The 15,395-nt window shown below is 36.3% G+C and overlaps 1 protein-coding gene across 2 annotated transcripts in view; it reads left to right on the forward strand.

Annotated features, from left to right (window-relative positions):
* The window catches only part of UVRAG (UV radiation resistance associated), a 421,213-nt gene that overhangs the window by 393,210 nt on the left and 12,608 nt on the right, over positions 1-15,395 (forward strand). For both annotated transcript variants that reach the window (XM_037840712.1, XM_037840711.1), the window contains exon 14: positions 3,303-3,394. In XM_037840712.1, coding sequence (XP_037696640.1) covers positions 3,303-3,394 — 92 coding nt within the window. The remainder of the gene's footprint in view (positions 1-3,302; positions 3,395-15,395) is intronic.

Below are 15,395 nucleotides of genomic sequence, written 5' to 3' on the forward strand. Positions count from 1 at the left end.
ACTAAAGATATGAATGAAGTAGATGTGGTTAGGACTAGGGCAGATTCGGGCCAAAGGGTAAAGTACAATACTGACTGCATTTTTAAAACTTCAAATTCCATGTGAGAACAAGGGAAGAGATGTTTAGCTGGTGCAAGATGTATATTTCCTAAACAATTTAACTCATACAGTTTGTTCAAATACCATAATTACATGGAACTTTTAAAAGGAAGTGATACCTCTTAGGTTTGCATGGGTTAGTGTAAAATAGAGACACATTCCAAAGTAATCTGGATAGAGAATAAAAATATGTATGCAGGGCCCCCTGAGGAGCTGGGGGAAAATGCAGAGGTGTTGGGCTTCCTTACCTGGATTGTTGCTGATGTTCTCACAGACATTGAGGAGTGACAGTTTGATGTGCCGAGCCCTTTATCACGGGACTTGCCCTTGTGAAGCTCCTTACTGCAAAGGAGAGGCTAAACCTGCTTATAATTGTGCCTAAGACTCCCCCTGAGTACCTCTGTGTTGCTCAGATGTGGCCCTCTCTAGCTAAGCCAGCTCAGCAAGTGATCTCACTGCCCTACCCCGCTACGTGGGACCTGACTCCCAGGGGTGTAAATCTCCCTGGCAACACCGGATATGACTCCCGGGGATAAATCTGCACCCAACATCGTGGGATTGAGAACATGTTCTTGACCAAAAAGGGGATGTGAAATGAAATGAAATAAAGTTTCAGTAGCTGAGAGATTCCAAATGGAGTTGAGAGGTCACTCTGGTGGGCATTCTTAGGCACTATATAGATAACCCTTTTTAGGTTTAATGCACTGGAATAGCTAGAAGTAATACCTGAAACTATCAAACTGCAGCCCAGTAGCCTTGATTCTTGAAGACGATTGTATGGCAATGTAGCTTACAAGGGGTGACAGTCTGACTGTTGAAACCTTGTGGATTGCACTCCCTTTATCCAGTGTATGGATGGATGAGTAGAAAAATGGGGACAAAAACTAAATGAAAAATAGTGGGGGGGGGTGATTTGGGTGTTCTTTTTTACTTTTTTTAATTCTAATTTTCACTTTTTCTGGTACAAGGAAAATGTTCAAAAAATAGATTGGGGTGATGAATGTACAACTATATGATGGTACTGTGAACAATTGTACACTTTGGATGATTGTATGGTATGTGAATATATCTCAATAAAATTGAATTTTAAAAAAAGTTGCTGTGCTGAAGAGCAAAGAGCAGCTGTTTTTCATTATAAGCCTTATAGTAATTTTGATTTTTTTAAACAGTACATGTACTTTGTAATAAATTAAGTTATAAGGTTTGGTTGGTTGGTTTGTTTTTGATTCTATGTGTCGAAATGTTGATATGGTAGGAAGAATTTGTAGCTGTTATCAAGAGGGTCTAGCCTTGGCTCTGTCCCTTATCAGCTCTGTGAACTTGCCTTACTGAGGCTTTAGTTTCTTCATTTGTAAAAGGATGGATGTTGGAAAAGATGATCTCCAGAGTCTCTTTAAGCTATACTATCCTAAGTCTTTATGATAAAAGTAATAGTTCTATCAGCAAATGAAGAGTTAAGACCTGGGTGGAGGCTTGAAATTCCCACATTTTCCTTTTTTGGTTGAAATCAGACTTGGAGAGAAATTTTCATTGTGGTCTCTGAAAAGAATTCACACCCACCTTCCATTGTGAAGCCTGGGGCAGGCAATCGACTATGTACTGGCTCAGAGACACATAGTTTGGTGTTATTTCAGAATGGTTATTTGACATTTAATATTTTTCAGTATGAATCACAGGTGAAATTTCCATGCCCATGTGTAAACAATTTCACTTTTTTATTGAAACAATGAATTCAGGAATGTCATACTGGGATATCAGCCATTTTGCTTTTATCAATGTATGGAAAAAATGCTTTTATTTTAATACAAGAAATGATGTCATTAAATATGGAGTGGATCTTATAATTCAAGGTCACCAAATCTCAGGAGGTGATTTAGGTCACCAAACTAACTTTGAAAAAGGTAAAGAATATTTTCCCTCTGTCTTCTTGAGTATTTTTACCAATTTTCCTTTCACACTGGGGTGAATGGTGGTATAGCGTGGTTTGTGAAAAGGAGGCCCTTGCTAATAATATCTTTACCATTGAAACATGTAACCCTGGAGAATTTACTGCCCCTTTCTAGGCTTCAGTTTCCCATCTGCAAAAGGAAAGAATTGGCTTAAATAATATTCAAGATTCATTTTTCCTTTAACAGTCTATGTTTATACCTGCTTACTTTGTGTTCAGACCATCCAAGAGACCCAGTTAGGCTTTGGGGTTTTTCTTAGAATGCTCGGTGTCAGTGAGAGTGTACTCTTCTCTCCATTAAGTGTCACCCACAGAAAAAAATCATTTGAGTACTGCACACAAATAAAAGAAAACTAACTTCGATTTTTTTTCTTGTTGGTAGTTTTATTTTTCTACAGAAGAAACTTTAAAATTTTGACTTGGCCACTTTTAAATTTAAGTGCTAGAAAAGTAAAACCTTAAGACTGATGATTCTTTACTTTTGCAAACCTGTATACAGTTTACAAAGCAGTTTCTTTATGTACATTATCTCATTTGAAAAATAACATTTATACAGGTTATGTTGTACACTTAATGTTTTTTTGATGTTATATGTGTGAGCGTGTATATATATACTTACCTTGGTTCTATATTATTGTCAGTTAAGGAAAGCAAATGGTATTCAGAAACAGAGTGAAAAGAAGTAAGAAATATACAGATGAAGAATATTTAACATTTTTCCAAGGTACATAGTAAGACACTTAATTTTAGAAAACCAGCCATTGGCAGAAATAAGTTAAACTAAGGGCAGATATAGCCCACAAGCCAGTGATTTCCTCATAGTACCTCCACAGCTTTGTGCTCTGTTTCTGGACAAAGAGGAAAATTAGAGAGTCAAGAGAAGTATAAAGCATAGCCTCAGTCAAAGTGACTTGCTGTTTATTTATTCACTAAACATTGACCAAGTATCAGTGCAATACTAGATCCGACTAGAGTCTGGGAGCAAAAAACAAAGCTAGATACAGCGATCATTTCAATATCCTGATTCTACAGTTAGTCATTCTTAGTCTTCTCCAAGTTTAGGGGACAAGGGAACAGTAGATGAAGAGGCTACTTTTAAATACCATCCCAATGATGTGGTTGATAATATTGATTGAGAGCATACATTCACTTTTCCTCTTTGAGATTTAAAAAAATGACTGTTTGGATCATTTTTTGAAGCACTGCGTAGTAGCTGCCAGAATTTCTTTTAATTCTGTGTTTTCCACATTTGCAGCTAAGATATCAGCATGGACTAGGGACTCCAGACTTGAGGCAAACCCTTCCCAACCTGAAAAACTTCATGGAGCACGGACTAATGGTCAGGTGGTGAGTATCTTTATCTCTGATAACCTGAAACTGTAATGTGGGTAATGATCCTGAGAAACTTGTTTTGACTTCCACATTCCTCCATACTTGCCTTCTGGATCTTCTGAAGAAGGAAAAAAAAATGGCAGCCAGCCATCATTCTTGTGTAGTTCTAAGCCCCCGTCTGGCTAAAGAGAGTGAAGCACCCTTGGAGGGGGAGGCAGGGTTGTTATTTGAACATTATGAGATTGGCTGGGCAAGGAATCCTTGATTGTGTTGCTCAGGCAGAGACTAAAACATAGAAGAGATAACGTGGAGCTCCTAAGACTTAGCAAGCTAAGAGCATAACTGTAGAATGAACAGATGAGGCTCATGAGAGTTAAGGAAAGAAAGGAAACAAAAAGTTAAGGCAGCCAGTGAGGACCTAGTCTGAGACCAGGCCTGTTTTACGGTGACGGTAAGCTGTTGCTTAAAAGGTCATTATAGACATGACCCTTTTAAAAAGAGAGAAGCAGGAAAGTCTGATTTAAGAAGACATTAGTTATAGTCAATTGACTTAAATAAATAGAAAGCTATTGGCTCTAGCCACTTGCTGATTTTTGAATTTTGAATCCTTTGGTGATGGGCAGTAATTTACAACATAATGTTGAATGGAAATCAGGGCTTTGGAGTTAGACAACTGGGAACAGCATAGTGTCTTACAAAGAGCATTGGCTTCTGATCATAGGTCTTTTACTAAACTGCTGTGTGAACTTAAGTTTTACTTTTCTGAAACTTAATTTCTTCATCTGTAATCCCCGCCCTGCCCATCTCACCAGTTTGTTGTGAGGATGAAATGAAATGTTAGACAAAAAAACTATTTTGGGGGAGGGGGGAGAACAAGATTGGCTTCGTTTTCTTCTGTGCTATAAGGATAGACCTTGAGGATAATAAGTAAACAACATCTATGGTCGATCTTTACTTTGAGGTGTCATGTGTGTGTGTGTGTGTGTGTGTGTGTGTGTGTGTGTCCCTCATATAATTCTCAAAATGGTAATTTTCAGATGTCTGATTGTAGGTAACACTCTTGTTAAGTAAATGCACAATTGTCTAAAGAATTCTACTCAGAATATCAACATAATTTTCTGAGTTTATTGTTGATATGGACCAGGATGGTTGAAGAGTGAAAGATGGAAATTGAGTTTTAATGTAAATAACAATAATAATTTAAAAAGTGAACTAGCAGACATTTATTAATCATCATCTCTGTAAAGCTCTATGATAGGCATTCTGGAGTGTAACAAGAGTATAAGACTCAAGCCCTGCCCTCAAGGAATTCATGATCTAGTTAGAAACAAAGTGTACTATTCATGAAAAATTTTATAACATAAATAGTAAATAATCTAAAATAATGAAAAAAGAGGCAACCGACAGCACTAGATAATTAATCACTAAATCAATCTTGTTCCATAAGGATGGCAAATTGTCCCATTTATTGAAGAGTCTGTCCTTTCTCCACTGATTGTTTCTTTTTTTTTTTCCACTGATTGTTTCTTACTTTCTATTTTTACAACTTTTGTTACTTTTTCTTGTCTTATTATAGTTTATAATATAGCAGAAATGATAATGGGTATCTTTGTCTTTCACCTGACTTTAAAGAGAATGCTTTTAACTTTACACCATTAGGTATTATATTTTTGCTGATTTTTGTAGATATCCTTTCTTTATGAACAAAAGGAAGTTTCTTCCTATCCCAAGCTTACTAAGAGTTGTTTTTAAATCATGAATTTGTGTATTTTGAATTTTATCAAATGCTTATTCTGAATCTATTGAGGTAATACTACATTTTCCTCTTTTAATATGTTAATATTAATACGTTTTCTAATGTTAAACCACTGTTGGCTCCTGGAATAAACTGCTTATTCATAGATGGTTTTTTTTTCCTACATTATTAAATTAGATTTGCTAATTTTTATGAACTGAGATGAGACTGGTTTATAATTTTTCTGTCTCACACTATCCTTTCTTATACTCTCCTTGGTAGCAAGGTTATAATAATCTTATAAAATAAATTGAAGCTCTTTCCCTTCTTTTCTATTCTCTAGAACAGTTTGTATAAGAGAGGAATTTACATCTTGAAGGCCTGATAGACCTTATCAAAAGCCCAAGAGTTTTTTGTTTGGGGAATAGGGGGGAGTGTAGATTTTTAACTGCTGATTTGATTTCTATAATGGTTATAGGTCTGTTTATGTTCTCTTTTTCCAGTCCCTCATCAGACTCTAGTCTGATTCCCAATTCCATCAGTACGCTGAAATTCCTTTTATCTAGCAAGGGGCCTTCTGAACTCTATGTTACCAATCCCAAAGGTCACTTCTCTGTACTTACCCTGGTCAACATCTCAGTGGCATTTGGCCTTTCCAGCCATTCCTACCTTCTTAAAACATTTTCCTTTGTTGCATTCTGCAGCATTAACCTCTCCTGGTTTTATTCCTTCTGGCTGCTCTTTCTCTGTTTGTTTTGCATATTCCTCCTCCTGTACTTGATCTTTAAATATTTCAGGTCTCCATAGACCCATCTCAGGTTGTCTTCTCCTTTTCTTTCTTTACTTTCTTCTTACGTGATCTCATCCATTGTTTTGAAAAACATCTATATGGTTATGACTCCCAAAGTTTATTTTCAGTTCAGAGCTCCTCTGCAAACTCTGGATAATCAAGGACCTATGTAATACCTCTGCTTGGAGGCATCTCAGCTTCAACATACCTAAAACTGTCCTTTCACCAGTCTTCTTCCTGTCAGCAAATGGCACCCTATCTATGCAGTTGCTCAGGTCAGAAACTGAATCATCCTTGACTCCCTTCTTTTCTTCATTCCCACCAGTTCCAATCTAATTTATTGACAAATCCTGTCATCTTTACCTGCAAAATATATATCAAATCTGATCATCCCCACCATCTGTATTACTACCACCCCAGTCTAATTTCTCTTCCTGATTTCACTCTTGACCAGTTCAGTCTTCACAGTGCCCAGTGATCTTTTTAAATAAAATCAAAGCTGAAATAAAATCCAAGCTCTTTACGTTGTTCTACCTGTCTCTTGCCTTTTCCCCCAATCTCGTGTGCAGTTGCTGTACTGGCCTCCTTTTAGTTAAGTGAACAAGCTCTTTCCTGTCTCCGAGTCATTCCTCTGTCTAGGATGTGTTCTCCCTATTCCTTCTCCCCCAACACCATCCTCACACCATCCCCCTAGATCAAGGGGACAGTTGAAGAAAAGGCACAGCAGCTTCAACAACAAGGAATAGAGCACATTGACTAGAGTGCAAATTCATTTTAGGGACTGGGATAATCTGGGTTTTTTGGTGCCTAGAGTCTATACAATTTGGGAACCCTTTTTAAAAGAATACAAAGTTACAAATACAAAATTTAGATATCACCGTAAATATTTAGGAGAAATAAAATCAACGAATTATTGGAACCTTAGAGTTTAGGTCACTTTCTTCTGAAATCTCTTTAGACACTTTGCCAAAAAGGCTTACATAGAAATATTTCCTCAACACAACCTGACTGCCCTCCCCCTCTTAGAACATTACAATTTCCAGCAACTCTCAGTTCTGAGATACAGAGAAGTTAAATGACTTTCCAGGCATGGTTGACCAATGAACCTGTAAAAATAAAACTAGAATCTAGGTCTCCTGGCAATGTTGTAATAAGCCCATTAAGCCCCAAACTTATACATTATGCAGTGCACCCTGTGCCAGTCTGTGCCAAGCACAATAACATTAAATGAATAGTAGGATACCACTTTATGGTACTCTAATGAAAAATAGATTACTAAAATAGATGCAAAGTACTGCAAAATAAATGCTATATAATAGTTCCAAGTAAAGACCACTGCAGGAAGACAGGCTGGAAGTTACAAATTTAAACAAAGCCTGACCAAGCACTTTTAGCCTCAGAGGAAATCTGAGAATTTCAAGAGCAACCATGGATTGAGGAGTTACCCCAAAGTCCATGCTCCTTAGGGCAAAGGGTAAAAAAACTTAGACTCCTAGAGGAGGCTCTTACATCTTTTGCAAAAGAAAACACTTCCATTGCCTGTGTGGTTGTTACCATTCATAGATTGGTCCCTATGGAAGCAGAGTGCTTGTGTTCTTTTGGTGTCAAGAATTTCAGACTGGCTGAGGATCAGTGCATTCACTGAATTCCTCCTTATGGTAAGCTTCAAAGTTATGTGACTGTTTTGTTTTGTTTTGTTTTAAGAAAAGACAGTGTGATAAAAATTCTTTGAATGAAGTGATTTTGTCCTTCCACATTAGAGGATTCTTAATTAATATCAGAAGCATCTAACACTTGATGAATCCTAAAACTTACCGCTTTTCCTCATGAACACAGTTGCATGGGGCAAAATCTTCAGTGTTTTATTCCAGCTCTTTCCAAAAGAAGTCCTTGTTTTCTCATCCTAGGACCACTGACTCATGCACAGCTGATAGTAGTACTGAATTATGGTCAGGGAAAAATGTGCATGCAAGCTGCTGCTTGATGGCTGCCAGTAAGATGTTAAGTTTGGAACTGAGTTGAAGAGATTATGTGCTATGTTTGCTGTGAATGCACTGTGTGATGGGGTCCTAGCATTCAGGTCCTGGGACATTGCTTCCTCCACTCTCCCACCCCTTCTCAACTGACCCCCAGGCATACCATGCTCATTTTTTTTTTTTTTTTTTTTTCAGACAAGTCCCACTACCTAGAATAGCCTGCCCCTGTCTCTGGCCTATCCAGATTTTGCTTTCATTTCAAGGTCCAGCTCATACCTCAATCACTCACTCAGCAAGCACAGTGGTGGATACAGAGATAACTGTGTACTCCATCAGTACCTTAGGTACACTTTTCCCACCAAGTCTTACTTACTAGGTAAACAGCTTGGGGCTGGAACCACATCTTACTCATCCCTGTGATGCCAGCCTGCTTACTAGGAAGATAGGTACTTAGTAAGTGATGAGCATATGAGTGAATGAATAAGCCATCTGTCCTGTTCTAGTCATTGAATATGCTTTTTGAAGTTGTATTCAGGGATCTTATAGTCTAATCAAGGCAATGAACTAAGAACAAACAATATATGATATAAAATAGTTTTAAATACAGTGTGCCTAAGAAAGGTAGATAAGTGATTTGGAGTGAGGGGTTTGGGGGATATTTGGATAAGCCTTCACTAAGGAGATAACATTTGAGTGGGCCTAGAGCACAAAAAGGATTTGGGTATATGAAGATTGGGAGATAGGACAGAATAGGATAAGGAAACAGTTGACCAAAAGTTGAGAGACAGCATAGTTAAGTGGAAAGAGCAGAGGCTATGGATTTGAATACCAGCTCTACCACTTACTGTCTCTGTGACCTCAGGCAAGTTTAACCTTTTAAACACAATCCTCTTATCTATAAAATGAGGATAATAGGGCCTGACTGAAAGAGTTGCCTTGAGGATTAGATATGTAAAGTTACCTGGCATACTGCCTGGGACATAGAAGTATTCAGTAAATGATAACTATCATTATGAATATGTAATAAGTAAATGAATCATAATTACTATGTTTTAAAAATTAAATCCATTCTTTGTTATGCTTATTTAGTTTTTCCTAAAAAATCTACAGTCATCTCCTTACAAATATAGAGAGTATGTTTCTAGTTCACATTTAAAAATAATGGTTCATACTCTTTTGTGCGTTAATGGTACCAATATTCACCATCTCCTTCTTACTTCTCCCAAGTCCTTTTTAAGACAATGCCTTGGAGACAAGTGCCCTCCAAATCTGTTTGTCTTCCTACTTTTTGTATGTGTACTCACTTAGGTAGCTCTCATCCATAGTTAGAAGTTATGGATAACAAAAATCTCTTATTTGCAAAATTTTCCATGTTTTTATTTAAGTTTGTAATAACCTCATTAGGGAAGCAAGGTAGGAATAGTGATCCCTGATTTACAGGTCAGAAAACTGAGATGTAGAAACATGAAGTGACTTGCCAAGATCACATAATAAGTAATGGAACTGGTACCAGAAATCCAGATTATTTGACTTACAGTCCCATGTTCTTTTTTTTTAATTGTTGTTTTTAGTTTTCTATTAGATCAGTTATAAATTTATAGAAAAATCATGCAGGAAGTACCAAGTTCGCATATAACTTGCCCTTATTGTCACAGTTTTCCCTATATTAACATTTTGCATTAGTATGGTACCTTTGTTACAACTGATGAGCAAACATTATTATAATTATATAACTATAGTCCAAGATTTACATTAGGGTTCACTCTTTGTGTTGTTACAGTTCTGTGGCATTTTTTAACAGTTATTGAGATAACAGTTATACAACATAAAATTTCACATTGTAACCTCTTTCAAGTATACAATTCAATGATGTTAATTACATTCAGAGTGTTGTGCTACCATCACCACCTTCCATTACCAAAATGTTTCCATCACCACAGACAGAAACTCTGTGCTGGTTTAAGCATTAACTCTGGATTCCCCATCTCACCCCTAAGATGTCCTTTTGTGTCTGGCTTATTTCATCCAACATGATGTCTTCAGGGTTTATTCCGTGCTGTCACATGTATCAAACCTTCATTCCTTTTTACTGTTGAATAATATTTCACAGTATGGATATACCACATTTTGTTTATCCATTCATCTGTTGATGGACATTTGGGTTGCTTCCACCTTTCATAGTGACTAATGCCACTATGAACATCAATATATAAATATCTGTTTGAATCCCTGTGTTTAATACTTTTGGGTATATTACTAGAAATGGGATTCCTGGGTCATATGGTAATTCCATACTTGACTTTCTGAGGAACTGCCAAACTGTTTTCCACAGTGGATGCATCATTTTACATTCCCACTAACAATGTATGAATGTTCCTATTTCTCCACATCCTCACCAACACTTTTTTTTTTTAAACTAATAGCCTTCCTAGTGGATGCAGGTAGTATCTCATATTGCGGTTTTCATTTACATTTCCCTAATTTCCCTGAGCATCTTTTCATGTGCTTATTGGTCGTTGTTTATCTTTGGATAAATGTCTATTCAAGTCCTTTACCCATTTTTTAATTGGGTTGTTTGTTGAGTTGTAGAAGTTCTTTATATATTCTGGATATGAAACCCTTATCAAGTGGATAGTTTTCAAATATTTTTTCCCATTCTGTATTTTCACTTTCTTGCTTATGTCCTTTGATGCACAAAAATTTTAATTTTGATAAAGTCCAGTTTATCTGTTATTTCTTTTGTTATTCATGCTTTTGGTGTAAAGTCTAAGACTCCATTGTCTAATACAAGGTGTTAAAGATATTCCCTTACGTTTTCTTCTAGGACTTTTATGCTTTTAATTCTTCATTTCAGATCTTTGATCCATTTTGAGCTAATTTTAGTATATGTTGTGAAGTAGGCATCCACTTTCATTCTTTCAGGTGTAGATATCCAGTTGTCCCAGTACAGTTCGTTGAAGCCATGTTCTTTTTACCATATCATGCTAACCATTATTAGTGGTCATTCTATTCCTTCTCTGCCCTTCCCTAGGTCTCCCTATTTCTGGGCCACCTATATTCTATCACATATTACCTTCCACAGGGAAATCTACCACAGTCAAATCCAGAGCAGTTTTGGTGAAAGCATTCTTGTCCTATCCCATTTACCTCAGAGAGATAGAAACTAGGAGTCATAAAACTTTGTAAAGAATTTAGGAACTTCAGGACCAAAAGAAACAAAAGATATATGTTTCAACTCCATTGCTTAAGAAACAAGAAAACTGAAGGAAGGACATGGTCCTAAAATTACAAAGGGAATATATGTTTGTCCCTAATTTGTGTCGTTCTTGAATTACATGTTCTTTTTCAGAATAAGGCATGATAAAAGCAAGATTTCAGAACCATCTGTCCTGTTCTAGTCATAGAATTTTTTATTCTAAGTTTAATTTTTCCCAATTATCAAACTTAAACTCTCTGACAGCTTCATGCAAGGCAGTATAATGCAGTTGAAGGAGCACTGGATTTGGGAATTAGAAAATGTGGGTTCCAATTTCAGCTGTATGGCTTAATTTTCATAAATCGTTTTGAGTATCAGTGTTTTCAGTGGAGCTAGTAGCACCAGTCCTATTTCCCAAACATAGTTGTATGGAACAAATGAGATAATGTCTCTCAAAGTATTTTATAAACTAAAAAGCATTATACAAAGTATTATTATGTATTATTCATGCATTTGACAATTCATTATCTCCTTTGCATATAGCATTATTCGAGAGACCAAGGAAGATTCCAAAGTGTCCCTGACTTTGCTTAGTTGACAGTTGTTTAGTTTCTAATCTAAATGGATAGATGAAACAAATTAAATATTTGGAGGAGATGACTTGCAAAAATATTCCTATGTGTTTTTCACTCTCACTATCATATGGGACATAGAACATGAGACCCAACTTTAGTGGGCAGTCTACTACAATGATGGAGGTCAACCCGGGACTGACTTATTTGATGTTTTAGAACCCAGGTGTACCATTTTCAAAGAGACTGCATCATCCTCAGTGACTGGCTATTTTGCAGTTTGCTGGAATATTTCTCCAGATTCCTTCTAGTGTTTAATGATGTGACCTTGGGAGGTGGAACTGGTGGTTTTCTGTGTCATCCCACTTTAATGGTAAAATCTCCAAATGGTGCTTCTGTTAAACTATTTCTGATGTAGTTTTCCATTTCTTTTTGTAAATAGAATCAAGTTTTTTAAGAAATGAAGGAAGACAGAGAGGGAGGGAGGTTGGGAGAGAGAGAGAAGGGAAGGAAAGAAAGAAGAGGAGAGGAGAGGAGAGAGGAAGGGAGGGGAGGACCTAAAAACTTTGGCACATTTTAGGAAAAAGTTTTCTCAATAGACTAAGAATAATGAAAATCCAGAACAAGTGAACCACTCTACTTTCTTTAAAATCAGATGGTGATAACGTTTACCATTTACCTTTGTAAATGAGGCAGTATTAAAATCTTGAAAGGGCCTCATTTTTCAGAAGCCAAATCTACGTTCTTCCCTTTCCTCTATTGTGCTTATGCTGAATTCAGAGCTGAATTCTGTCAGGTGACCCCTGAGGGACTTAAAAACATGTTTAGCTGATGTCAGCTTTTAATTTTAGATCAAATGACAGTGTCTTTGAAGTCTCAAGAGAACTACTTAAGTTAGCTGCGTAATATAGACTTGTCTTTCGGAGTATTTCTTGCAGGCTGGCATCTCTAATATGAAAAGTGAAGCCTAGTCAAAAGTAAACGAAAAAGAAAGTTTTGATGGGGCTATTTACTCTGAGATAGCTATTTTAGAGGGAACCTTGACAAGCCATCTTCTTGCCTCTAGACAGGAACACACAAGGCATATGGGTATCTGTAGTATTTTAAAAGACCTTGGGGGACCAGGCTTCTTCCATAACTCATTCCAGTGTTTAAACACCCTCGCTTCAGGAAATTCTTCCCTGTATTTAACTTACAGGCCCCCTCCTGCGGTTAACACCCATTTCCGCTTTTTTCTGTCTGCATTCAGGATGGAGCACAGCTGGTCAACATCCTTTGTGTGTTCACCCTCCACCAGTGACAGAAAGTCATTTGGGTATACCCTGGCTTCTTGTCTCCACTCTGGCAACCAGTTCTTTGAATCAAATTGGGTTCTTTTTCTCTTTGTTTTGTTTGTGTCTTGTTTATTTTTATTTATTCCTTTTGATTATAAAATAACATGTGCTAGGTGAATAAAATTTGGAAAATGTAAATAAATAAATAAATAAGCAGGGAAAACGGTAGGCCCACAATCCAGGGGCAAAAACTACTGGTTTTCTATGTATCTCTTAGATAGTGGAGATCATATCTACACCAATGCTATCCAATAGAAGTATAGTATGAGTGATATATGTAAATTTAAATTTTATGGAGGCTACATTAAAAAAGGTAAAAAGAAATTAATTAATTTTTAAGTGCAATTTTTTTGAGATGTCTTCACACACCGTACTATCATCTGAAATGTACAATCACTTGTTCACAGTATCATCATATAGTTGCACATTCATCACCACAAATTAATTTTAATATATTTTATTTAACTCAAATCAAATCTCAAATATATTTCTAAAACATTATCAACATGTAATCAATATTTTAAAAACTATTAATAAAATATTTTACATTCCTTTTTTCATACTAAACCTTCTTTAAATCCAGTGTATATTTTACACTTACAGCACATTTCAAATTAGATTTGCCACATTTCAAGTGCCCAATGACTTGTGGCTACAATGTTGGATAGCACAGTCCTTACAATTGTAGATCCTGCTCTTTTGTATAATATTACATCTTGAAATTTTTACTAATGCCATTAAAAACTTTTTAAACATCATTTTTAATGGTTGCATAGTATTTCATAGTATAATTATTTAAATAGTTCTATTTTTTTCATGTTACAAGTGTATTTATAGTGTTCTTTTAACTTTTTTTAATATTCACTGAATGTTTCTCAACACATTGCCAGTACAAAAGCATAAATTGTTCCTTTGAGTACAACTAATTAAATCCATTCATTCATAAAACAGATTAATCATTGATTGTCTGCTTTGTGCTCTGTACTAAGTTTGGATTGGAGAAATGGAGGATTAGATTTCCAGAAATAGAGGCCACTCTCCTCCCGTACAGTGTACACATGGCTTGGCTCTGCAGTGGCACTGCACATCAAATGCAAAATACTGTATTTTATTCTGCCTTAAGTGCCCTCCTCTTCATTTCTTTCTCTACTCACCCTCTCTTTTCTCCACCCCTACACATAAACCCACACGCTGCCTAATTAACTCCCATTTATCCTTCAAGGTGCCAATCAGATATAGCCTTCTCTGATGAGTCCTCCAGCTGATTACTGGGCTTTCCCTGGCATTGCAATATACAAAGTATATGTTTTACACAAAGCACCCATGGTGTCCTGATTGTTGGTTTACTTTCTGTCTCCTCCCATAGAATGGGAACTCCTTAATGGTGGAAAACTTAATTTATACATCTCTTTATTCCCAGACCCTAGCAGGCTATCAGGCAATGAGTGTGGATTTCAAAAATTTCTACTGAAATGTGTTGAAATACAAGTGATCACATTAAGCATCACTTGCATGGTGCAATAATAAGTACTGTAGCTATTAAGAGTTGAAAGAGATCACTTTAGATTAGTATGGTTGAAGAGGGCTTAATGAAGGAGTTAGGATTTGAATTGGGCTTTGAAAGATGGGCATACTTAAATGGATGAGGGAGGGAATTAGCAGAAAAGCCACTTACATAGTCTATACTAAGTCCATGTTTTTCAGGAGAGATTCTTTACTATGTGCTAATAAGTATCAAAAGATCTATATCCTTTCTAGATCTAAAGCACTGTACATAGTTTCAAGAACTGCTGTAGTGATATGGTCCTGGCCCATCGAAAGCTTACAAGTATTTTTCAACATTAGAAGTGATCACTGGCTGCTTCCATATGAGCTTTGGCTTTGAGCTCAATTTAGATATAATTCCTTATGTTTCAATTTTGGAGTTATTAAAGATCAGTTTATATGGTAATTATTCAATGATTGTTCTGCTATTGGATAACAATGTATAATAATAAGCAATATCATTTTAGCTAATACCAAATGAATGTTAGTATGAATCAGGTACTCTTCCAAACACTTTGAGTGTTATTATTTAGTTAACTCATTTAATCCTCACAACATCCCTGTGAATTAGGACCCATTGTCCTCTTGCATCTTACAAATAGGAAACTAAGGCACAGAGAGGTTAAAATAACTTAAAGGTGACACAGCCATCAAGTGGAGGAGCTAGGATTTGAACCTAGGCAAATAGTTTTAGAGCCCCTGCTTTAACCACTACATAGTACAGCCTCTCTTATAACCATGTTGAGAGTACAGTGTTTTACATAAGGGATCATTTAGCATCTGGTGGTTTTAGGAAAGGAATCCTATTATTACAGCTCTCCTGGATTTCTTCATTCCTCTGTCTGCTCTTTTTTATATCATTTGCAGA

Source organism: Choloepus didactylus, chromosome 6, assembly GCF_015220235.1.
Source record: "Choloepus didactylus isolate mChoDid1 chromosome 6, mChoDid1.pri, whole genome shotgun sequence".
In the NCBI taxonomy this organism is placed as follows: Eukaryota; Metazoa; Chordata; class Mammalia; order Pilosa; family Megalonychidae; genus Choloepus; species Choloepus didactylus.